The sequence below is a fragment of the Sinocyclocheilus grahami genome, unplaced genomic scaffold, assembly GCF_001515645.1.
Source record: "Sinocyclocheilus grahami isolate Dianchi unplaced genomic scaffold, SAMN03320097.WGS_v1.1 scaffold1009.1, whole genome shotgun sequence".
NCBI lineage: Eukaryota > Metazoa > Chordata > Actinopteri > Cypriniformes > Cyprinidae > Sinocyclocheilus > Sinocyclocheilus grahami.
In genome coordinates, this window is record NW_015506188.1 from 345335 (window position 1) to 367954 (window position 22620).

Consider the following 22620-nt stretch of genomic DNA (forward strand, 5'->3'; position numbering starts at 1 on the left):
AATAATGTACAGTATGTGGAAAATAATGTGTTTTTTTAACCTTATTAACCCGCATAAACATCATATGACCCCTTTAAACAATTAGTGTCTGCATACTAGTTATTCCATCTGGAGGGGAGTGTGCTTTACAAACCCAGCAAGTGGCAATTCTTTAAGGCCCAACAGTAAGCGTAGAAACACTCTTCTAGAGCCCGGGGGAACGGGGCCTCTGGAGCCAATGAGTAATCCACAGAGAGAATAGGCGCATTCAGATCCTTTGACCAGCTCTTCAAGTAATTCTACAATAGAGAGAAAAAGACACAAAGGGCCCCAGCAAAAAAAAAAAAAAACGTAACGAAATAATTTAGGTAAGAAACCTTATATAGGGAGGTAAAACTGTGACAGTCATACCTCATGTGATTTTGAAGTTTGTGCAACAAAGCCTCCACCGTGGAAGTGTATGAGCAGGCCTGGAGAAAGAGGAGCTGTCTGACGACTGAAACCCCCTGGCAGATAAAGCTGAGGCCCCTCGGGACGAGAAAGGGCCAACAGTTCTGCACTGTCCTGTGGGAAAAGTTTGAATGTGGAGGACAATTGGCAGAATTGACTGTTCGAAAGAAAATCAATCAAAGTCTAACTGTTTGACTTAAAAATATGTAATAAATTCTTTCTTTTTCATGAAACACACAAACCTGTCCTTGTCGGAGTGTGTGTGAGATCAAGCGCACTTTGACTGGCCCAGGGCCCCAGTGTGCAACTGGAGGATTCACAGAGACTGAGAGACTGGGGTCAGAGGCCAGTGGCAAACTCAGACATACAGCTGGTATGGTTAATATTACATTCACTTGCACCACAGTGGAAGCAATCCTTGTCAAACTCTTTAAAAGAGAAAAATTATAGAAAAAAAGATAACTGAAACCATACTGTCTTATTTAAACTTACCATTCAAAAGTTTGGAGTCAGTCAGATTTTTAAAAAGAAATGAGTATATTTGTTCAGAAAGAATAAACAGTTATTTAAAATTGAAATAATATTTCACAAAATGTTTAACTGTATTTTTGTTCAAATAAATGCAGCCTCAGTCAGCATAGGAGATTTATTAAAATATAAAAAAAAATCTTACTGACCATAAACTTTTGAACAGTACTGTAAATATCACTGCAACCCTACAGTTTAACAACAAGAACAATATAACAAGGTACTGATGTTGTTTAATTTGTTCTCACAGAAGCACACAACATACTTGTACTTACTGATAATAGCCCAGTCTCAGTAAGGTTCCAAAAGGTTTTCCAAAACTGCATATCTAGATTTTGAGTGATGCGCTCAAACTCTGTCCCCCTCAACTCAGGATCTACCACATATTTGCCAGATGTGAAGAAAGAAAGAGCAGCAATGCCTGTAAATAAATCAAAGTTCATTGGCGAAATGGATATGTAATTGTGTGAGAATTGTAAGAGACTAATTTCCCCACAGCAGTGTTTTATGGGAATAACAGACATAAACACATCAAAGAATGAATCATGTAGTCCTAATATTATGATGCACCCTATCTGAGTCTGCACTTACCTAAACCAGTCTGCTGTTTCTTGTAGTTTTCACCAAAGGACACCATACTGATGACCACCGTCTGTAGAAAAGGCCTGAGAGAGGGGGAAAACTTGGAGCAGAGACAAACAGATAGAGACTTTGTGTTTCTGGAACCATTTTGCATACGTCATAAACGGCACGCACCAGTGAAACGATAGAATCTTTTATTCATGGGAGGTTCTAAGTACTGTTAAAGAAAAAGGTCTTTATGCAAAAGAACTATTAATTATCTATTAATAAACTATTTTATCTCACCTGGAAGCCCAAGCAGCGACCATAAAAACAAGCTTTGTGCATGGAGGTGTACTCTTCCACAAACCGCTCGCTTAAACCCCCTTGCTCCTGTGAATAGAGCTGACCATGGGCATTGTCATTAAGTAATATCTGTGCCAGGTAAAGCAATGCCCGTAGCTGGCAAAGGGCACTACAGTATGCTTCCATTTCCGCCATATTATGGTCCATCCTGAAAAATGCTCCACTGTAGTTCGATGCGATGTAACGGGCCTTCTGAAGGATGTTTGTGACGCAGGAATGGACCACCTATGGAAAACAGAAAACATCAATGGTCTCTAAATTTGTACAATTATTTATAAAAATACACTGTTTATATATTTCCGAGGAGGAGGCAAGGGAGCCTCCTCAAAATATTGGATGAGAAAAAAATAGTACAAAAATAAAATTACACCAATATTACAAAATATAACATTAAAAAGTTTTTCTAAAGAAACATTGTCCAACTGCGACACCAGCGGGTAAAGTTACAGCGGTAGTCCGCGTCACTCTTGCCTTCCGAGCCCATTGAGTTTTAACAGACCCCCTAAAGTATGCATTGTGTTTGATGGGGGGGGGATTAAGAATGAATGGGTGAAAGTCACGTGAGAGGAGGCAATGCCTCCATTGCGATATTATTGGATATGACTGGTTATGTTCAGCTATGAATGATTCATACGATAAATCCAGCTTCTTGTGTTCATGTGGGTTCTGTTCTGATCCGAAAAATAGTTAAAAGTTACAATTTTATATATATACCACTAAACCACTAGATTACAGCGAAGAACAAATATCTTCACAGCTGAAAATGTATTTTATGACATGCCTTTATTTGCATCTAACCCCTAATTTGCAAATATAAAATAAAAAGTTATTCAACCTATAAAAATCCCCTTTTTTGTGCACTTAACTTAACTTTTTTAAATGAACCAGTAGTTACCTTGACTAAGGTCCGATATCCATTGCCAGGAGTCTGTGCATCCAAATCAAAATGGTGATAGACAGCAGTAAAGCCAGTAATCAAGGGTTCAACAGCACGACCATGCTCCTGAATCTGCCTCATGACCCCCAACAGACGATCAGTGGCGTCGGCATTTGAAGAATTGCTGCGGGATCCATTAAGAGCCAAGATGACATCCGAACATACCATCTGCAATGCTGCGAATACATCCTTATGATCCATGTCTGACAAACTGAGGACAGAGATATCAACAATAAAAATGTGAAACAACCCAAAAAACCTTCAAAGTTAACAAAGCACAAAGAAACAAATCACAAACAAAACAAAACCCAGTCTGGCAATGGCTAAACAAAGTCATGAATATAAACTATTGTGTTCTAGAGAGAGCAGAGACTGACAGATGTCAATGTCAATGGACACAAAGACTGAATGTAGGATCATGGTATATTCCTGCAGCATCTAACCCTTGCGTCATCAAAGTCCAAAAGAACTCATAAAACCAGCAACTTTCTGAAAACGTATGCTGGAAGGAACTAAATTCTATAATTATATTTGGTGGAATGATGTGTGACACAGATTTTTTTTTAAAAAGAAGCTTTTAAAAGGATTTGATTATCCTCTGCTATAATTACTGGAATAGGATTTCCAGACCATGATGAGAAAATGCAGTACAAATTGACCGTGTTAGACATGACACTGGATCTCAGTAGCCAAATAAAAGACTTGCTTCATGACAAGATACAGCAGACTAATTAGTTGTGACTGGTAATATATAAATTTAAACTATTGGCCCCAGGAAATGCAAAATTTGTAAAGGAAACCAAATTCAAACCGGCTACGGCTCATAGCTTAGAAATGAATTATTCACTCACACACTGCAGCCACTGTTACAGTTGAACTGATCCCTATTCAAGCACGTTACTCAACAAATACTTAAATGAGCTGAGAATCCAATTCACTTTCACTGAGTTTCACAATTAGATTGTGTGATAACAATCCAATCTGATCAATAAAACAATCTTACAAAGCCACTTTGCACTTTTAACCCACCATCATGTAAGGAATAGTATTGGACATTACCATATTATAGAACTTATATAGTATAATATATTATTGGATCACTTACATTTTCTTTAAAACATATATATCAACTTTTTAACACAAAACTGTAGAAAAAAAATCGTTTTAAGTATGCCTTATTAGTGAATGGCAACACCAGAAAAACAAAATGACTGCTGTTACGAACAGATGTATGGTGTGCAAAAAATTAGTTATAAAATATTCATTAGAAAAATATACAATATAATAAATTTATTTATTTAATATTAAATTGAATATTAAATTATTAACAAAATATTAAATATGTATTTATTACAAATATTTGACATTTTCATGAAGGGTAATGTAAAAGAGATTTTTAGAGAAAACCTATGAAGGTGGTTGCACCCAGATATAAAAAGCATTAAATATTTAATCAGATGTGTTGCTTGTTTTCCTGAGTTTTTAACAAAACAGAGGCTATGTGGCCTATTATAGTAGCCAAATGCAGTAGCCTAAAACAGCATGTAATATAAACGGATCTGGCAACCCAATTTGCGCGACACAGCGTTTGCCAGCTCCAGGGTGCGATAGGCTGCTCATTAACTTTCAATGGGATGAAACAGATATCACGAAACGTTTGGGATTGGTGGCCCCCCACTTACAAATTTAGGTGACGACGGTCAAGACCCCAGCTAGCCCCCAGAAAAGTTTTAAACATGCAGACTGAAAGGTTTCGGTTTGTTAACCAGCGCTTACCTGTCACTCAATGAGCTCCGCTGCGCGTGCAAGTAGCGCCTGAACCGCAAGCGTTTGCTGACAGCAGCACCGCATACTGACACGGCAAAACTATTGACACTCCGGCATTTTCATATCCAAACACAGCGTGGTAGATAATGTCTTGTGTTTTCGCTTCAACTTGCTTGTATCCTCTTCCGTGCCTGTCAAAGTTTCGACAAACCCGCAGCATCATGGGTACACGAGTCCAGTGCAGAGTCCTATCGACGTAGACGCGACTGCAATCAACGCCTACTATGTAGTGCTCTAGTTTAGTCAGTATTACATATGAGGACGTATAAAGAAATTCAGTAATATCTTTAAAAAAAATAGTAGACCTTTAGGCTATATAAATACATCATGCTTTAATAGGCCTATACAAAAACCTAATAATAAATATTTTTAATCGATAAATAAAAGTTATGGGGATTTTTTAAAATAAATATCAGCTATTTTTTTTAGAATATCAAGTGGGATTTATTATATTTTCATAAATATCACTTGTGTTTTAAATGTTAAATGTATACTGCTTATTAATTGCAATAGCCTGTCGCACAAATCAACCGTTTTATATTGTTATATCATCTGCATTTACATATTTGCTTTCCAGGTTAACTTATAGCACGATAAATGAATTATAAACAATTCATAACATATTAATGAATAATAATAAATAACAACTTAAAAAAAAAATCTCTTTCTTTCATGTGAAATGGTCACAGTGAGCACAGAGTGGCAGTCATTACCAAGATATTTGACTCCATGTCCAGCATGGTGAAGTTGCCTCTTTATCACCTAATGATACCCTCTGCTGGTCAAAGAGAAAACTGGCTCAACTCTGGAAAAAACTGAGGACCGAATTCCTGAACTAACTCATTTTAAGTGTTTTTTTAACATAGGAACCAAATCCAGTTCACTTAAAGTGAACCAGAAAGGGAACCAGCCGAAAGTGGCCTCAGTGAGAGCGCGTGGAGGGCTCAAACAAACTATAGGTGTGAAAACACCCTAAGTGAGCGTAGCTTGTGTGCTGTTAAAGAATCAACTTGCAGACAAATACTTGAGAAGTTATCGTTTAGAGTCTCAGTACAGGACAGTGATTGAAGTTTAAAATAAACATGTATTTCTGTCTTTTTTCAAATAAAGCCCCCAAATCAAAATAGTAACACTGAAGTCACATCTTTAAAGAGGGAGCTTCTAGTTTGTCTATTTTTAGGGTTCCCTATAATACTTTCACAACTTACAGCCATTAATGATTCTTCACTTCTTTAACAGTCTCTTTAACAGACAGAAAAGACTTTACAAGGTCACAAAGCACTAAATCTCCTGATGGCAGATCTCTATAGTTTCATTTAAAATAGTATTTAAAAAACTTCCCTCTGGCCATTCAAGATGTAGATTTGTTTCTTCATCAGAACAGAATTGGAGAAATTTAGCAGTTGGAATATTGTGATGTTTTTATCAGCTTTTTGGACTCTCATTCTGACGGCACCCATTCACTGCAGAGGATCCATTGGTGAGCAAGTGATGCAATGTTTAATTTCTCCAGTGTTCTGATGAAGAAATAAACTCATCTACATCTTGGCTGGGCTGAGGGTGAGTAAAGACAGAGACAGAACAAACTCAAAACAGATCTTTTTTTGATTAATCATATTTGCTTCTAGTCCTAGAACTTCCTGAAAGAAGTAAATGTAGAGTCTTTGACTTTAAAGCATGTATTCAGCTTTGTGTGATGCCTTGATGTTACACTCTTTACATCTTTTTACACATACAGTGCCGTTCACCAGCTGTCACCAGCTCAGGCTCTTGTTGTCTCTTTGGTTCTCACGTTACAGATGACAACTGTAGTTTTTGTATTTAGCACGCTCTGGCCTGGCATCACCCATACTGGTGGCTACCTAAAGAAGGCATGCTACCTAAATAAGCAGCGCTTTGCTGTCCCAGAGATTATTTTCAGGGAAGCTAACTGGCCTCAAATAGAGGTTTAGCTGAAACCAACTCAAAATGAAGGGTTCTTCAGCCAGTCCTATTTGTTAAACAGTTGCAAAAAAGCAGAATTGGAATAATAAAAAAAAAGGAATCAAATGAAAACTGAAAAATAACAAATGATCAGTCAGTGGCTGACATTTTCATAGGCTCTTCTTATCTGCTGTGCAAAATGTATATTATGTAAAAATAAGGAATTTAATTACTGAAATCACCCTTTTCTTATTATTTACATATTATATAATACATACATCTATAAAGTATTTTAGGAGTGTGTGCATTTTTATTTCTATTTGCACTTTATTCATTTTATTCATTTCTAATAATTTATTATTCCAATAAGCCTTTCTCCAGGGGATTTATGAACTCTTATCTGTCTTATCTTATCTTAAAGGGCAACTTTTAAAGTGTCTATTATTTTAGGACTTTTAACAGTTTCTATTTTTGGCATTTATTCATTGCTTAAAATTAAAGCCTTTGTGTTTTTTTTTTTTACACAAATGTTTAACTTAAACAGGTTCTCTTCAAGATGCCCATGCTTGTTAACAATGTCTCGTTTGATGAGCCTACGTGCTGATGTTCTGCAATGCAATTTTGAATCCGAAAGGCCTGCGGTTTACTGATGTTTAGTATGACTGCTTGAGAGGTATTGACCGTTGCAAAGTGAGGTGTTTATTCCATGTATCTAAAGTTGTGTCTGTGGGATGAATGAGGACAATTCCAGGCTTTTCTGAACCAGTCACCAATCAAACCAATCATGATGACTAATGACTCTAGATTTGACTAAAGGCACCCACAAGCAAATCCCAAACAAGGGGTCACGATTACAACATCGACCAACAGGGGCTAACTAGATCATGCTAACCTAACCAAACCTCAGATACAATCTCACTCTCTTTGGTCACACTTTGAGGTTCCTGGTAGTTCTGTATATGGTTTGTGTATGGGTATTAACAACACAGTGGTCTGAATGGCCGATGTGTGGCAGGGCAGCGGTTTTGTGGGCACTGCCCATTCTGGGCTATCCATCTTTGATCAACAGCACAAAGACTCACTGCCTATGATGACCAAATTGATTTTGTTTGCTTGCCCATTTATGAGCTAGTAGCCTCAGTTTTATACTACTACAGTTTTTTAACATTACAAAAGCCTCCTTACTTTCTAACAGACATCCTTTCGCTGATGCACAAAGCACTAATGTTGTTATTCACTGAAAACCTTGCCTTCCATCCTAGGTCTGAAATCTTGCTTGTGTTCTTGCACTTTCAAACCAGAACCAATCAAATTTTTGTTAATTTTCTTCTCCTCCTTCTCCTTATTCAGTTTTAAAAAATGCAAAAAAAACCCCAGAAATTAACAAAAAATAAACAAAAATAGCTATACACATTGAAAACAGTAAAAACACACAAATAACATTGTTAATATTAAGCAGAACAACTGTTTTCAATATTCTTGTATTATATTAAAATTATTAAAATGATGAAGCATCATGTGACACTGAAGACTGGAGTGATGATGGCGAAAATTCAGCTTTGCCATCACAATAAAAAATGATAGTCTAAAATATTTTTACAAATATTTTAATGGTGATAATATTTCTCAGCATTTTTATTGCATTTTTGACCAAGTAAATATATTTAGATATTTAAAGAGAGCAGTACTAATTAAATGAAACTTTTCATGATTTGGATAGAGGTCAGCTATCATGTAACAAATTGCCTACCCATAGCTCTACTATAACACTATTGCCCCAACATGCTTTATTGTGTAAACTTCACTTGTCTGACTCACATACGTCACACGTTCCTTTTCATCTGCGAGTTGTAACTTTTAGAACATTTTCTCATCACCAAAACATTCCCTCAGAAAAGTAAATGACATTCTGCAGTTTAAGCAATGTTCAAGTGTGTTTCAGGTGTTTGCACACATTCATATGTTGCGATTGGGTCCTGTTTGAGATCTCAATGACTTCAGAAAAAGTCAGAAATTTTAATATAACATAACATTTCTCATTAAAATTGGCCAATTGTCTGATTTGGAGAAACATCACAGAAAAAGCTGATACACAGGATTTTTAAAGCTAACAACACATGCCATCATTTACACTAAAACAAAACTGTTCCTTTTGAGTCTGTTTCTGAAAATATACACTGTAAAAATGATTTTTCTAAGTTGTAAATAAAACAAAGATGACTGGAGTACTATTTCAGTCTTTCGACTTCAACATTTCCTGGTTAATTCAAAATGTCACTTGCTGCTTCTTTGTAATTATTTGTGAAATTGACTAGCAATTCCTAAGTTCAATTCTTTTATATGCTTGCATCCCTAAAAGGATCAGGAAAAAAAATGCATGTCAGTGCATGTTTCTTCTTTAAAATACAGGATTTGTGCGCTCATGGATTTTCTAAAAGCATACAAGGAGGGAAATTTCTGTGAAAGTGATACACTACTCATCCCAGTGAGTCATTCTTTTATATTCCTGTCAAAGTGTTTTCTAACACTTAAGTGAAAATCTTTTGCGCATCCAGATTCGATTCTAAAATGAGAAGTTCAATATTTAGCTAGTGTTTATAGCACGACACTGATGTTTGATTGCACCACTGATAGACTGGACGGTAAAATACACATAACGGGTGTGTTCGCATGTAAATACAGGTCAATACAGGTTCATGGCGTTCTGACCTTCTTCTTAATGTAAAAAGTACTTTCCTGATAGCTGAGAAGTCCTTCATTGGCAACAGTAAATATTAGCAACCACTCAGGAGGCTTGTTAATGGCCAAACCTTTATTCCTGTGACACAACCAGTTTCATGAGCATGAGGCCTGTAAAATCAAAACAGTACAGAGCGTCTCCACCTTCAAATGCGGCTGAATGACATACGCTCAGCAGGACACATGGAGAGACTGATCTATGTCTGAAAAAGACAGAGAGTATTAAACCTTATGTGTGTTGCTTTACTCTTTCCAAAGTCAACCCGCCTTAGCAGGAAGTTAAAAACAAAAAAAGAAGAGAAAGCATCTTTTGCTGGAGTGTGTCAAGGAAGTCCCAGAATCTTTACTGTGCTGAAAACAAATGATGCTTTATGGGCATGAGAAAGCTTTTTCAGGTGCATTTCAGCGTGTAGTTTTTAAAATCTCCTTTAGATCTGACGTGTTTTTATTCAAGCTAAACTGAAACATGCCTTGAGGGTTGCCTTCTTTTTGGTTGTTGATTCACACAAACTCAGCAGTCAGTCGGAGAGAATGCATTCTCTCTTTTAATTGTAAAGAATCTCACCATGTTAAAGAGAACAAAAAATTATACAGACAATACTGTCGGTGTCCTGTTTTATGACGTATACAAATGTGTGCATGTGATTGTTTTGAAAATAAACAGTCTGAAGCAAACAAAACAATGGGAGGACGTTACAAATTATGTTTAAAAGTACAGGATAAAAATTATTGCACTGTTATGCTTTAAAACATTTTTATGCTTTCATTCCAAGAACTTAATTATGTTAAAATGTGTGTTTTATAAGGCACTGTAGTGTAAACTACTCAAAGATGATGTCCTCAAAGCCTCTGAACCGGCATGGAACAACATGTTACACTACTTCTAAGCATTATTGATCCTGTAAATGTTTCCTACCTCCATATCATAGTAAAACCACAACTTTTGCAACCTCCTCTCCGTGTTTCTTTGAGAGAAATATGACATTGCAACATATTACATTGCACTGTTTCATAGATGCGTAGAGAGTTCATGTTAAATTAATGAAAATGCTGACTAAATAGCACGTTCTTCTGCTCCATTTAGCTCTTTAAAGGCAGCATTGCTTAAAATGAATCAGTTCAGTACTTCAGTAAAGAAGTACACATAGTTTTGGAAGAAAAAATTACAATACTACATACTATTCTATTTTTATATTCAAATGAAATATGTAATATAAATAAAATATAGAGGATTTATACAGACATATATTGAATATTTACACAGAATTACAAATAATTAAAAGTATTTAATTTGATAAATAGCCCTAATGTAATAAAATATTTTAATAAAATATTAAATTTATTTATTTAAAAAACTATGTTTATTTGCACTCTGTGAATAGGAAGCAGGCCATTTAAAAACAAAGATCTCACTTTGGGACTGGGATGCCCGAAGCGCAATGGCACTATATGTCAGATATTGGCATCAACACTTTGGGTGGGAAATGTTTCTTTGTGATTGCATTTGGGTTCTGAAAGAATTGTATAAAAATGTATGCTGTTATCAAGATGTAAATAAAGTAGCAGGAACAATGAGGTATAGGGTACTGGTCTTATCATTACCTATGATTTAGACATTTCATGACCTATATTAATGGAGTCCTACAAACAGATCAATATGTTAATCAATAATATGCGTCTGTATTTGTCTGGAATCTGCCTTATCACAGGATTCATTGTAAAATAGGTCAGAAGACTAATTCAGGAACACATCTTGAGGATGACTTTCTGATAGCACAGAGTCCTATAAACACGGGGTTATGGAGGCTCACGGACGTATCTTCCAGTGAGATGAGGGAGGACAGTGTTTTTCACCTCAAACACAAACAAATGAGCAGCACATTATGTACTTGCTGTAATGCAATAATCTATATTTTCAGTCCGAGTAATGAACTGATGTTTCAGTAATAACCTTAATATTGTGAAATCAGCTCATGTGTAAGGAGCCCTTACTTTTTTTTTTAAATAGATGTAAAATAATTGTAAAAATATGTAAAAGAAAACTTAGATAGGATAAAAGATAATAAATAAGATATATTTTGAGTTTATTTTCTTACCCTACTAGCAAAAAATCTAACAAAAGAATGGATGAATGAATGAATAAATAAAGGCATTTTCTGAACACAATGCAGTGAATGTATCATTTCAAGGATTTGTAGTTATTTCTACATACAAACATACTGATTAAATATGATTTCTGCAGTGCATGTTAAATGCCATTAAAATAAAATGATGAAGTAAAGTGGATGTAAATGATGAATGATGAAGAGTGGAACAGCAACTATGTAAATGTCTTAACTTTGTCTTAACTGCTTTACGTTCAACTGGGGCTTGTGTGAACAGTAGAAGCTTTCATGACACTGATTTTTAAAAGACAATGGCTTGATTGTCTGTCTTCGCCATATGTATGGGCCTCTGTTATTATCAGACTTTTGGCCCAAGGTGTTCAAACCCTTCCACTTCAATAAAGAAACTCATCGAACGAATCCTTTGGATGAGTCCCACACAAATAAGTACACACCTGTGAGAGACAACAGGGAGGGGTCACAAACTACCTCCAAAGTGATTCTCTATTTTCTAAGAGGAGGGACAAATAAGAGAAGAAATGTACACCATATGCATGCCAATCTCAGACTGACAGAGCGAGGAGAAAGACTGATGACAGCCACTTAGAAACGCCAGGATACGGGATTGACTATATAATTACAACATCAATAACAGCTAATAAATGCAAGTAGGCATAAGCAGAAAAGCGCTGTTTGATCAACAAAAGTCTGCGATGGCGTTTCTACAGCAGTTTGCACTTCTTCTGGCATTATTAATCGTTTTCAGTACTTCATGCAAGGCTGCAGCATTAGAAGTCGATAGTGTTGAAGTAGGCCATAACTATTCTTCAAAGTCACCAGCCACTGAGGATCCTAGTGCCTCTCCCAACAATTCCACCGATGGACAAGCCCCTTCGTCAATTACTACATTACCTATTGTCATCTGGAAATGGCATCATGTGGAAACGCCATACCTGGTGGCCCTCTGGATATTGACCTGTTGGCTGTGTAAATTAGGTAAGTTCCAGCACTAAACTGAGTTTTTCATCTACAATGTTGGTATAATACAAATAGCAAAGAACAATAAAAATCTAGCTACCGTAGGCGTTTCTGACACAAAAAAACTGACTCTGAAGCTGAAGCAAATTTCAAGTTAAGCACTGTAAAAAAATATAACATAAGACCGTAGAAATACGGTAAAAACCTGTTCATAGTAAGTTTCATAACTATATACGTTGAAAAACAGTAATCTAATAGGACACTTCATGTAATTTTACAGTAAAATACTGTTGACTTATTACTTGTTGTATTTTGGAAGTGAAAAAGAAATAACCGAAATAACAATTTCTTTTAATTTTTTTGTATCAGTTATTGCATTATTTTAGTGTCATGTTTGTTACCATGATGGTTTTTGTATTTGTATGACACTGTGCACCTTCTATACGTTAGAATTTACCTCAGCTGCTACCTTCAGTAGCTTTTTATTACCACCAGTAATTTTATTACCCCCTGTGTTTTTTTTTTTTTTTTTATTTGGTTAAGGTTTGGTACCTTTTCATGCCTCAAATAATCGGTAACATTATAGGTGACATTTTGTTAAAGGTAAAGCTATTTTGTATTAGTATTCTTTACCAGGAATTTTCCACCCTATTTGGCAGTCTGAATGTTACCTGTTCACCCACTGTTAAAAATTAGAAGGTAAAATGTACTCCCACCGAATGGCACTGAATGGGCAAATTTGTCAGCTTATTATCGAATGGGAATCAAATAGATTATCTGATATCTTCAGTATCGAATTACAGACAAAATTTATTTTCTGTACTTAAATAAAGCCCAAATAATGTGCTGCAAAACAAAATCACAGACATTTTTAGCCAGACAAAAGCACCTTAAATTAAAATACTACAGTCCTGACAAATTCAAGATTTATCAGTTGGTTTTATCTAAATCAAAGGTATTTTTCTATAAAATGTTATTTAAAAAACTATGTTTATTTGAACTCTGTGAATAGGAAGCAGGCCATTTAAAAACAAAGATCTCACTTTGGGACTGGGATGCCCGAAGCGCAATGGCACTATATGTCAGCTATTGGCATCAACACTTTGGGTGGGAAATGTTTCTTTGTGATTGCATTTGGGTTCTGAAAGAATTGTATAAAAATGTATGCTGTTATCAAGATGTAAATAAAGTAGCAGGAACAATGAGGTATAGGGTACTGGTCTTATCATTACCTATGATTTAGACATTTCATGACCTATATTAATGGAGTCCTACAAACAGATCAATATGTTAATCAATAATATGCGTCTGTATTTGTCTGGAATCTGCCTTATCACAGGATTCATTGTAAAATAGGTCAGAAGACTAATTCAGGAACACATCTTGAGGATGACTTTCTGATAGCACAGAGTCCTATAAACACGGGGTTATGGAGGCTCACGGACGTATCTTCCAGTGAGATGAGGGAGGACAGTGTTTTTCACCTCAAACACAAACAAATGAGCAGCACATTATGAACTTGCTGTAATGCAATAATCTATATTTTCAGTCCGAGTAATGAACTGATGTTTCAGTAATAACCTTAATATTGTGAAATCAGCTCATGTGTAAGGAGCCCTTACTTTTTTTTTTAAATAGATGTAAAATAATTGTAAAAATATGTAAAAGAAAACTTAGATAGGATAAAAGATAATAAATAAGATATATTTTGAGTTTATTTTCTTACCCTACTAGCAAAAAATCTAACAAAAGAATGGATGAATGAATGAATAAATAAAGGCATTTTCTGAACACAATGCAGTGAATGTATCATTTCAAGGATTTGTAGTTATTTCTACATACAAACATACTGATTAAATATGATTTCTGCAGTGCATGTTAAATGCCATTAAAATAAAATGATGAAGTAAAGTGGATGTAAATGATGAATGATGAAGAGTGGAACAGCAACTATGTAAATGTCTTAACTTTGTCTTAACTGCTTTACGTTCAACTGGGGCTTGTGTGAACAGTAGAAGCTTTCATGACACTGATTTTTAAAAGACAATGGCTTGATTGTCTGTCTTCGCCATATGTATGGGCCTCTGTTATTATCAGACTTTTGGCCCAAGGTGTTCAAACCCTTCCACTTCAATAAAGAAACTCATCGAACGAATCCTTTGGATGAGTCCCACACAAATAAGTACACACCTGTGAGAGACAACAGGGAGGGGTCACAAACTACCTCCAAAGTGATTCTCTATTTTCTAAGAGGAGGGACAAATAAGAGAAGAAATGTACACCATATGCATGCCAATCTCAGACTGACAGAGCGAGGAGAAAGACTGATGACAGCCACTTAGAAACGCCAGGATACGGGATTGACTATATAATTACAACATCAATAACAGCTAATAAATGCAAGTAGGCATAAGCAGAAAAGCGCTGTTTGATCAACAAAAGTCTGCGATGGCGTTTCTACAGCAGTTTGCACTTCTTCTGGCATTATTAATCGTTTTCAGTACTTCATGCAAGGCTGCAGCATTAGAAGTCGATAGTGTTGAAGTAGGCCATAACTATTCTTCAAAGTCAACAGCCACTGAGGATACTAGTACCTCTACCAACAATTCCACCGATGGACAAGCCCCTTCGTCAATTACTACATTACCTATTGTCATCTGGAAATGGCATCATGTGGAAACGCCATACCTGGTGGCCCTCTGGATATTGACCTGTTGGCTGTGTAAATTAGGTAAGTTCCAGCACTAAACTGAGTTTTTCATCTACAATGTTGGTATAATACAAATAGCAAAGAACAATAAAAATCTAGCTACCGTAGGCGTTTCTGACACAAAAAAACTGACTCTGAAGCTGAAGCAAATTTCAAGTTAAGCACTGTAAAAAAATATAACATAAGACCGTAGAAATACGGTAAAAACCTGTTCATAGTAAGTTTCATAACTATATACGTTGAAAAACAGTAATCTAATAGGACACTTCATGTAATTTTACAGTAAAATACTGTTGACTTATTACTTGTTGTATTTTGGAAGTGAAAAAGAAATAACCGAAATAACAATTTCTTTTAATTTTTTTGTATCAGTTATTGCATTATTTTAGTGTCATGTTTGTTACCATGATGGTTTTTGTATTTGTATGACACTGTGCACCTTCTATACGTTAGAATTTACCTCAGCTGCTACCTTCAGTAGCTTTTTATTACCACCAGTAATTTTATTACCACCTGTGTTTTTTTTTTTTTTTTTATTTGGTTAAGGTTTGGTACCTTTTCATGCCTCAAATAATCGGTAACATTATAGGTGACATTTTGTTAAAGGTAAAGCTATTTTGTATTAGTATTCTTTACCAGGAATTTTCCACCCTATTTGGCAGTCTGAATGTTACCTGTTCACCCACTGTTAAAAATTAGAAGGTAAAATGTACTCCCACCGAATGGCACTGAATGGGCAAATTTGTCAGCTTATTATCGAATGGGAATCAAATAGGTTATCTGATATCTTCAGTATCGAATTACAGACAAAATGTATTTTCTGTACTTAAATAAAGCCCAAATAATGTGCTGCAAAACAAAATCACAGACATTTTTAGCCAGACAAAAGCACCTTAAATTAAAATACTACAGTCCTGACAAATTCAAGATTTATCAGTTGGTTTTATCTAAATCAAAGGTATTTTTCTATAAAATGCTGCCACAAAGAACAATGCACAGTGAATAAAGCTGGTCCACTTTCTTTTCATAAAGACATGCAGTATATTTGGATGGTGGACTTCTCCAAACAGTTACTCAGTTGTCTAAGCACTAAGCAGTCAGTTTCATAATAAAGCAGTATTTACGCCTGCCACCTAAAGGCTTCATGGAGATACTACAGACTGAAATGCATAAGCACGCAGAATCAACAAAGAGCCACAGAGAGTGCAGTGTTATGCTGAATGGGTGTTACATCAGGTTTAGAAGTAGGTGTAGATGGCATTAAGGGATTTTAATGGTGAAGCTTGAATAGGCTTGTCAAAACATAACTGTACAATTGGGCAAAGATTTTGCTTTCGGAACTGGCATTAAAAGACGGCAAGTGACCAGAGATGTTCAAGCTTCATCAATGACAGTGACTTTGAACAGATTTAACAGGAGCAGAGTGGACGAGAAATTAGCGAAGAATACAAAGAACACAGTGTTATGAAGGTTGAGTTCAAGGTGATGAGTCAAGTTTAGATATATAGGCGAGACAATCGGAATGTTTTAAAAATGAAAAAGAAAGTTGCATTAGCATTAACCAATACAACAACTTCTTTTGCCATAGTATGTGTGGTCTAAAAGTTCTTTTAGCCAATAAAATAGACAGAAAACATACTAATAAAAATAAAACAAAACCAAATTTCACTCAGAAATTGCAAGTAAATTTCACAAATAATTATAAAGAAATGGCATGTAGTGCATTCAATTAAGTACAAATACATAAATAATATCAATTAAATAAAAATAATAGTATTTTCTTGTAAAATGTACTTTACAGTGAACTACACATATTTAGACATATGTAATTCTGCATGAATTATTTCATTTTTTCCAGTTTATTTCAGTAAAAACCAGTTAATAATCAATTGTGAATGTCATGTAATTAATTAGATTCAAATGTTTCATAAATTGACAGCCTGTCAATAGGCTATAAGTCCGAAGGTGAGTGCTAACTGTATTTCTTCATGTTTCATGTCAATGTGACCTGCAGTTTTACGTCCAAGTTCTGTGTGTGCAAAGATCCCGTGTTCATACACTCGCAGACTCTGTTAATTGCCTGTTGGCAAGAACTCAGCAAATGAGGTATATCATTTAGATTTAGTTCCAGGACATGATCTGTAACACATCACTGGCATCATGGACAAAGCTGGAGATCTACTCTCTGAGAAATTACAGTGCTGAAACAATACCTTACTGCTAGTTAATAATGTACTACATTAAATAATTAATGGGCCACCTGAATCTTTGACTTTCCTCAAAGGCACAGTGTCAGGTCAGCTTTAGTGCATGATGGTGGAAATCAGACTATAGCATTATAGTGTTTCAGACTATTTCAGATTTAAAGAATTGAAGTAAACTACACTAAAATATCCAATATATATATATATGTGTGTGTGTGTGTGTGTGTGTGTGTGTGTGTATACATTTTCTCTACATATGTGTAGTTCACTGCAAAAATACTTTTCAAACAAACAAATACTGTAGATGTTCTGGCCTGTCTGTTCTGTCCTGTTCACCCTATCATTTCCTGTTCTCCCAACAATTTGTATTATTAAAAGTGACAAAAAGGCAAAAATATAACAATAGCTAACTTTCAATTATTAAAATCATTATTTACAGTTAGTATACGCTTATAGATCTGAGAGATATTAAAAAAATATAACTAATATTTCTCCTAAGGAAAGTCACTCCTGTGCATTGCAACATGCATCAAAGAGTCGGCATAAACCTATTCGCAATACCGGGACCTGATGTATCACATTCTCACGAATGTTGACCATTGATTCTGTTGCCGAGGTATGCGGTGTACATACTCACCATACAAGACATCGAGAAAGAACTACATCAATCACTACTTAAGATTTCCATAAAAGATGCATGCTACTATTTTAGTATTCTCAATTGTTAAATAATTGGTAACACTTTATTTCGATAGTCCACTTTAGACATTCTATTGTGGCGAAAGAAGGTTCTTCCGATTATAAAAAGGTGAGAAAGAGATGGTTCTTTAAAGAACCTTTGACTGAATGGTTCTTTGTGGAACCAAAAAATTTTAAACACCTTTTAAGCACCTTTATTTTTTAAGAGTGTTGACCGATTGGTCCACAAGATAGAAAATATGAGAGCCTCACTTTATTAACTAGCTTACCTTAAACATTGAGCAGATGAGCCGTTTATCCGCCTCTTAACTTCCTTTCCTGTGGAAGAAGATGAAACACCAATCTCAGAGGCACAGCTTAATTTTTAGCTCAAGCTGATGTTGAATGAATCACATGAAACACTAAGTTCCTGTGAACTAAATAGTTTCAATTGTTTATTGCCTGCTTCACAAAGTGAGTTTAATATGTTTAAAGAATGTTTCTCCAGCTACAGGCAGTTTTGGAGCTGTGAACTTTTACACTTTTCAGTCTCAGTTAATCTTCTAACAATGACTTGCATCACATTTTGTTACTTTTCTGAAAGTCATGAACATTTCCACATTGTCATTTCTGATACATCAGAAATGATGTATCGAGTTCGACATTCTGGGGTGGAAATTCTATTTTTAACATGTTCGTCTTGGTAAGGTTAACTATAAATATAATAATGAGCAATTTATCCAAAATACACACAATTAAACAATTTTGTAAAACTGAAAGGCTGGGTTATAATAAAATGTACACATAAATTAGAAACAAAATACAGGTTTAGTGTGGTTCATGTAATTACATGTGATTTATATAATTTAAATGCTGAAACGTATTATTAAAAAAAAAAAATCCAAGGTTGAAGAATTACTCAAATAGGCCTATGTAACATACACTACCCTTCAAAAGTCAGTAAGATGTATTTTTTCGTTTATTTAAGAAATTAATTCTTTTATTCAGCAAAGACACATTACATTTATCAAAAGTGACAGCAGTGGAGACATTAGACTAAATCAGCATATTAGAATGATTTCTGAAGGACAATGTGAAACTAAATTCTGAATAATGACAGTTAAAAATTCAGCTTTTCATCATCTGTTTTTTTCTCTTGTTGTCTCTTTTATCTCTTTTTAGTGTGTGAACTGAATCACAATGTCACCAGTGTGATCCCAGAGAGTGGTCTGCTCATCATCCTGGGCTTTATTTTGGGAGGAATCGTCTGGGGAGCAGACAAAGCGCAGACTTTCAAACTGATCCCCGTCAATTTCTTCTACTACTTGCTTCCCCAGATCGTCTTGGATGCAAGTTACTGCATGCCAAACAAACTATTCTTCAGCAACCTGGGAGCCATTCTCATCCATGCCGTTATCGGAACGTGCTGGAATGCAGGCACAGTGGGCGTTGCGCTATGGGCCTGCTATGAAGGGGGTGCAATGGGTAAATCGGAGTTTTACAATGACATTTACAAACTTCTGAGCAGATGCTTGAGAAAGCCAACTTGTCATTTAAATGAATGTTTTATATAAGTGTACTTAAATACTTTCTATACTTATATGCTTGTTTAATACAAATGAATTACTTGATATACTTAATATATTTAATACACTAATGTTTTGTGGTCACTGTTTTTAAAGAAATTAATACTTTTATTCACCAAAGACACAGTAAACTGATCAAAAGTGACCGTAAAGACAATTATAATTTTACAAAAGATCAACACAAAAACATTAAGCAGCACAATCGTTTTCAACATTGATAATAATAAATGTTTCTTAAGCAGCAAATCAACATATATGTGACACTGAAGATTGGAGTAATGGCCGCTGAAAATTCAGCTTTGTATCACAGGAATAAATTACATTTTAAAATACATTAGAATAGAAAACTGTTACTTTAATTGCTAATAATATTTCGCAATATTACTGTCTTTCTGACCAAATAAATGAATAAACGCAGTCTTGGTGAGTATTAGAAACTTAAGTTAAGTTTCAGTCAGTTAATAAAACTAACAGTTTCACTAATCCTCAGGGACCTTGAACATCGGCCCTCTGCAGTTCCTGTTATTTGGTGCCCTAATGTCTGCCGTGGACCCTGTGGCTGTGATTGGCGTGTTTGAGGAAGTGCACGTGAATGAAGTGCTCTACATCCTGGTGTTTGGAGAGTCCCTGCTCAATGATGGTGTCACAGTGGTGAGTCTCAGTTTTTCTCAACAAGAATCATGTTTTTTTTAAGAATCAATCATTGTTCATATGAAAATGTACTTGACTGTCAGATTCTATTTGATGGCTCTTACATCTATCTAATATTATGTATCTCTCTCGTTCTGGCTGTCGCAGGTACTTTATAATGTGTTTGATGCATTTGTGTCTCTGGGAGGTCCGAAGATCAACGCCGCAGAGATGATCAAAGGAATAGGTATGACTGAAATTGAAATAAAATAATTTTAATAATTAAATATATTTAATTTAATTCCAGTTAATATTAAGTAATGTTTTTTATGGATTAGTTTTAGTTAATGACAATAACCCTTTTTTTTTGCTCTCCCAGTTTCGTTCTTTGTTGTGTCATTTGGAGGCTCGTTTCTTGGTGTTGTGTTTGCCGTTCTGATATCCATGCTGACCAGGATTACCAAGAACGTCCAGGTCATCGAAGCCGGCTTCATCATTGTGCTTGGCTACTTGTCTTACCTGACGGCTGAGATGCTCTCACTGTCTGCCATACTTTCGTAAGATCTTCTTAAGGAACTCAATGCTTTCCTGAAAAATGAAAATAAATAAGTACATTTATAAATTAGTAAATGAATGTAAACTATTCATGAGTTTACAATAATCATTTACTGTGGCTTTGTGTGTGACAGGATCACTTTCTGTGGTGTCTGCTGTCAGAAGTACATCAACGCCAACATGGATGAGAAATCTGTCATAACGTTACGTTACACCCTGAAGATGATGGCCAATGGCTCAGAGACCATGATCTTCGTCTTCCTGGGAGTTTCAGCCATTGATAAAACCATCTGGGTTTGGAACACTGGCTTCATCCTCCTCACACTCTTCTTTGTTGTTGCATTCAGGTTCATGGGTGAGTTTAAGTCATGAATTCCTTGTAGCCGCTTCCGATAACCCTATTAAGAGTATGGTCATAAAAACTGACATCAGTCGTGGATTTTTTTTATATGCAGGTGTTTTCTTCCTCAACTGGGTCTTGAATAAGTCTCGTCTGATTCCTATTGACATCATGGACCAGTTTGTAATGGGCTACGGTGGCCTGCGAGGAGCAGTGGCATATGGACTAGCAGCCATTTTGGATGAGAAAAAGATCCCAGAGAAGAATCTAATGCTTGGTACCACGCTCATTGTGGTGTATTTCACCGTCATTCTTCAGGTAGGATTCTTCAACCACTCGTTCTGACCATAACTAATGCGTACAAAAATGGTTTTGTTGTAAAAGCATGGTAGTTGCTTAAAGGGGTCATATGATGTTGCTAAAAAGAACGGCAAGAAGAGGTTAAAAAAACACATTATTTTCCACATAATGTACATTATTGTTTCTCCTCTATGCCCCGCCATTCTGAAACGCATCGATTTTTACAAAGCTCATCGTTCTGAAAAGCGAGGTGCGCTCTGATTGGCCAGCTATCCAGTGTGTTGTGATTGGCCGAATACCTCAAGCGTGTGATGGAAATGTTACACCCCTACCGTACTGTGTTTCCATGCCACGAGACAAAACCAATAAAACCCATTACAAACGAGGCATTTGTTGCATCCAGTGGGGACATAATTACTAATTATGTTAATAATTAATTACTACTAGTAAGTGTATTTACTTGTCTCATTAGTGTTTAGTGCAGCTGTCATTGCTAGGAAACGCTTGTTTTGTTTACTGTGTGGAGACGTGCTGATATCGCGTTTAGTCTCGTTCTGTATCGTGTATCTTGTCAGTGTCTGCGCTTGCTTGGCCATTTGTTGTGGAAAAAAATAAGGAAAGTGTGTCCAGCTGAATTAATTTAGTATTTTGTTAGACGGGTATAAAAAAGCTTAGTTTACCGCGGCAGCCATCGCGTGACGGCCTCCTTGTGTGAAGACCGAAGAGTGTAAAGACCATCGACTCTACTGTGCGACTCCACCGGGCAGGAACGGTGTTTGCTGCACCGGCAAAGGATAAGTATCGCTTTTTATTTCTCCTTTTTCCTATTACTTGTTTCACTTCTGTTTCAGTTTTTATAACCATTTCTTACTATGTGTAAGGAAGTTTTTTTTTTTAGCATGTACGTTTGGCAGTGTTAATTTTTGGGATTACTGATAAACTACTGACGCTTGATTTGTATTATTTGTATTTGTTATTTATTTTAATTTTAGTTAAATTATGTCTGAATTTATTATGTCTGTATAGGTCTGTTATTAAGTTTTAGTTTTATTTAATTTGAGTTATTTTAATACTTCAACAAACTAAACGGAAATGAAATAATATATATATTGAATTTATAAATGTGTATGTATGTATGTATATATATATATATATATATATATATATATATATATATATATATATATATATATATATATATATATATACAGTGGTGTGAAAAGG

General features: G+C 35.5%; 2 protein-coding genes across 2 annotated transcripts in view; one reads left to right on the forward strand and one right to left on the reverse strand.

Annotated features, from left to right (window-relative positions):
• LOC107565586 (hormone-sensitive lipase-like) overlaps window positions 1-4803 on the reverse strand; it is an 8522-nt gene extending 3719 nt beyond the window's left edge. Inside the window, exons 1-8 of the mRNA XM_016250846.1 lie at window positions 4598-4803; window positions 2780-3032; window positions 1825-2109; window positions 1549-1639; window positions 1233-1378; window positions 672-857; window positions 391-543; window positions 134-278 (exon numbers count right to left, since the gene is read on the reverse strand). Coding sequence (XP_016106332.1) covers window positions 134-278; window positions 391-543; window positions 672-857; window positions 1233-1378; window positions 1549-1639; window positions 1825-2109; window positions 2780-3022 — 1249 coding nt within the window. The 5' untranslated portion in view covers window positions 3023-3032; window positions 4598-4803. The remainder of the gene's footprint in view (window positions 1-133; window positions 279-390; window positions 544-671; window positions 858-1232; window positions 1379-1548; window positions 1640-1824; window positions 2110-2779; window positions 3033-4597) is intronic.
• A 10038-nt stretch (window positions 4804-14841) lies between these two features.
• LOC107565571 (sodium/hydrogen exchanger 3-like) overlaps window positions 14842-22620 on the forward strand; it is a 15822-nt gene continuing 8043 nt past the window's right edge. Inside the window, exons 1-7 of the mRNA XM_016250816.1 lie at window positions 14842-15124; window positions 19168-19470; window positions 20062-20222; window positions 20370-20448; window positions 20581-20758; window positions 20891-21111; window positions 21212-21414. Of these exons, the coding sequence (XP_016106302.1) occupies window positions 14842-15124; window positions 19168-19470; window positions 20062-20222; window positions 20370-20448; window positions 20581-20758; window positions 20891-21111; window positions 21212-21414 (1428 nt within the window). The remainder of the gene's footprint in view (window positions 15125-19167; window positions 19471-20061; window positions 20223-20369; window positions 20449-20580; window positions 20759-20890; window positions 21112-21211; window positions 21415-22620) is intronic.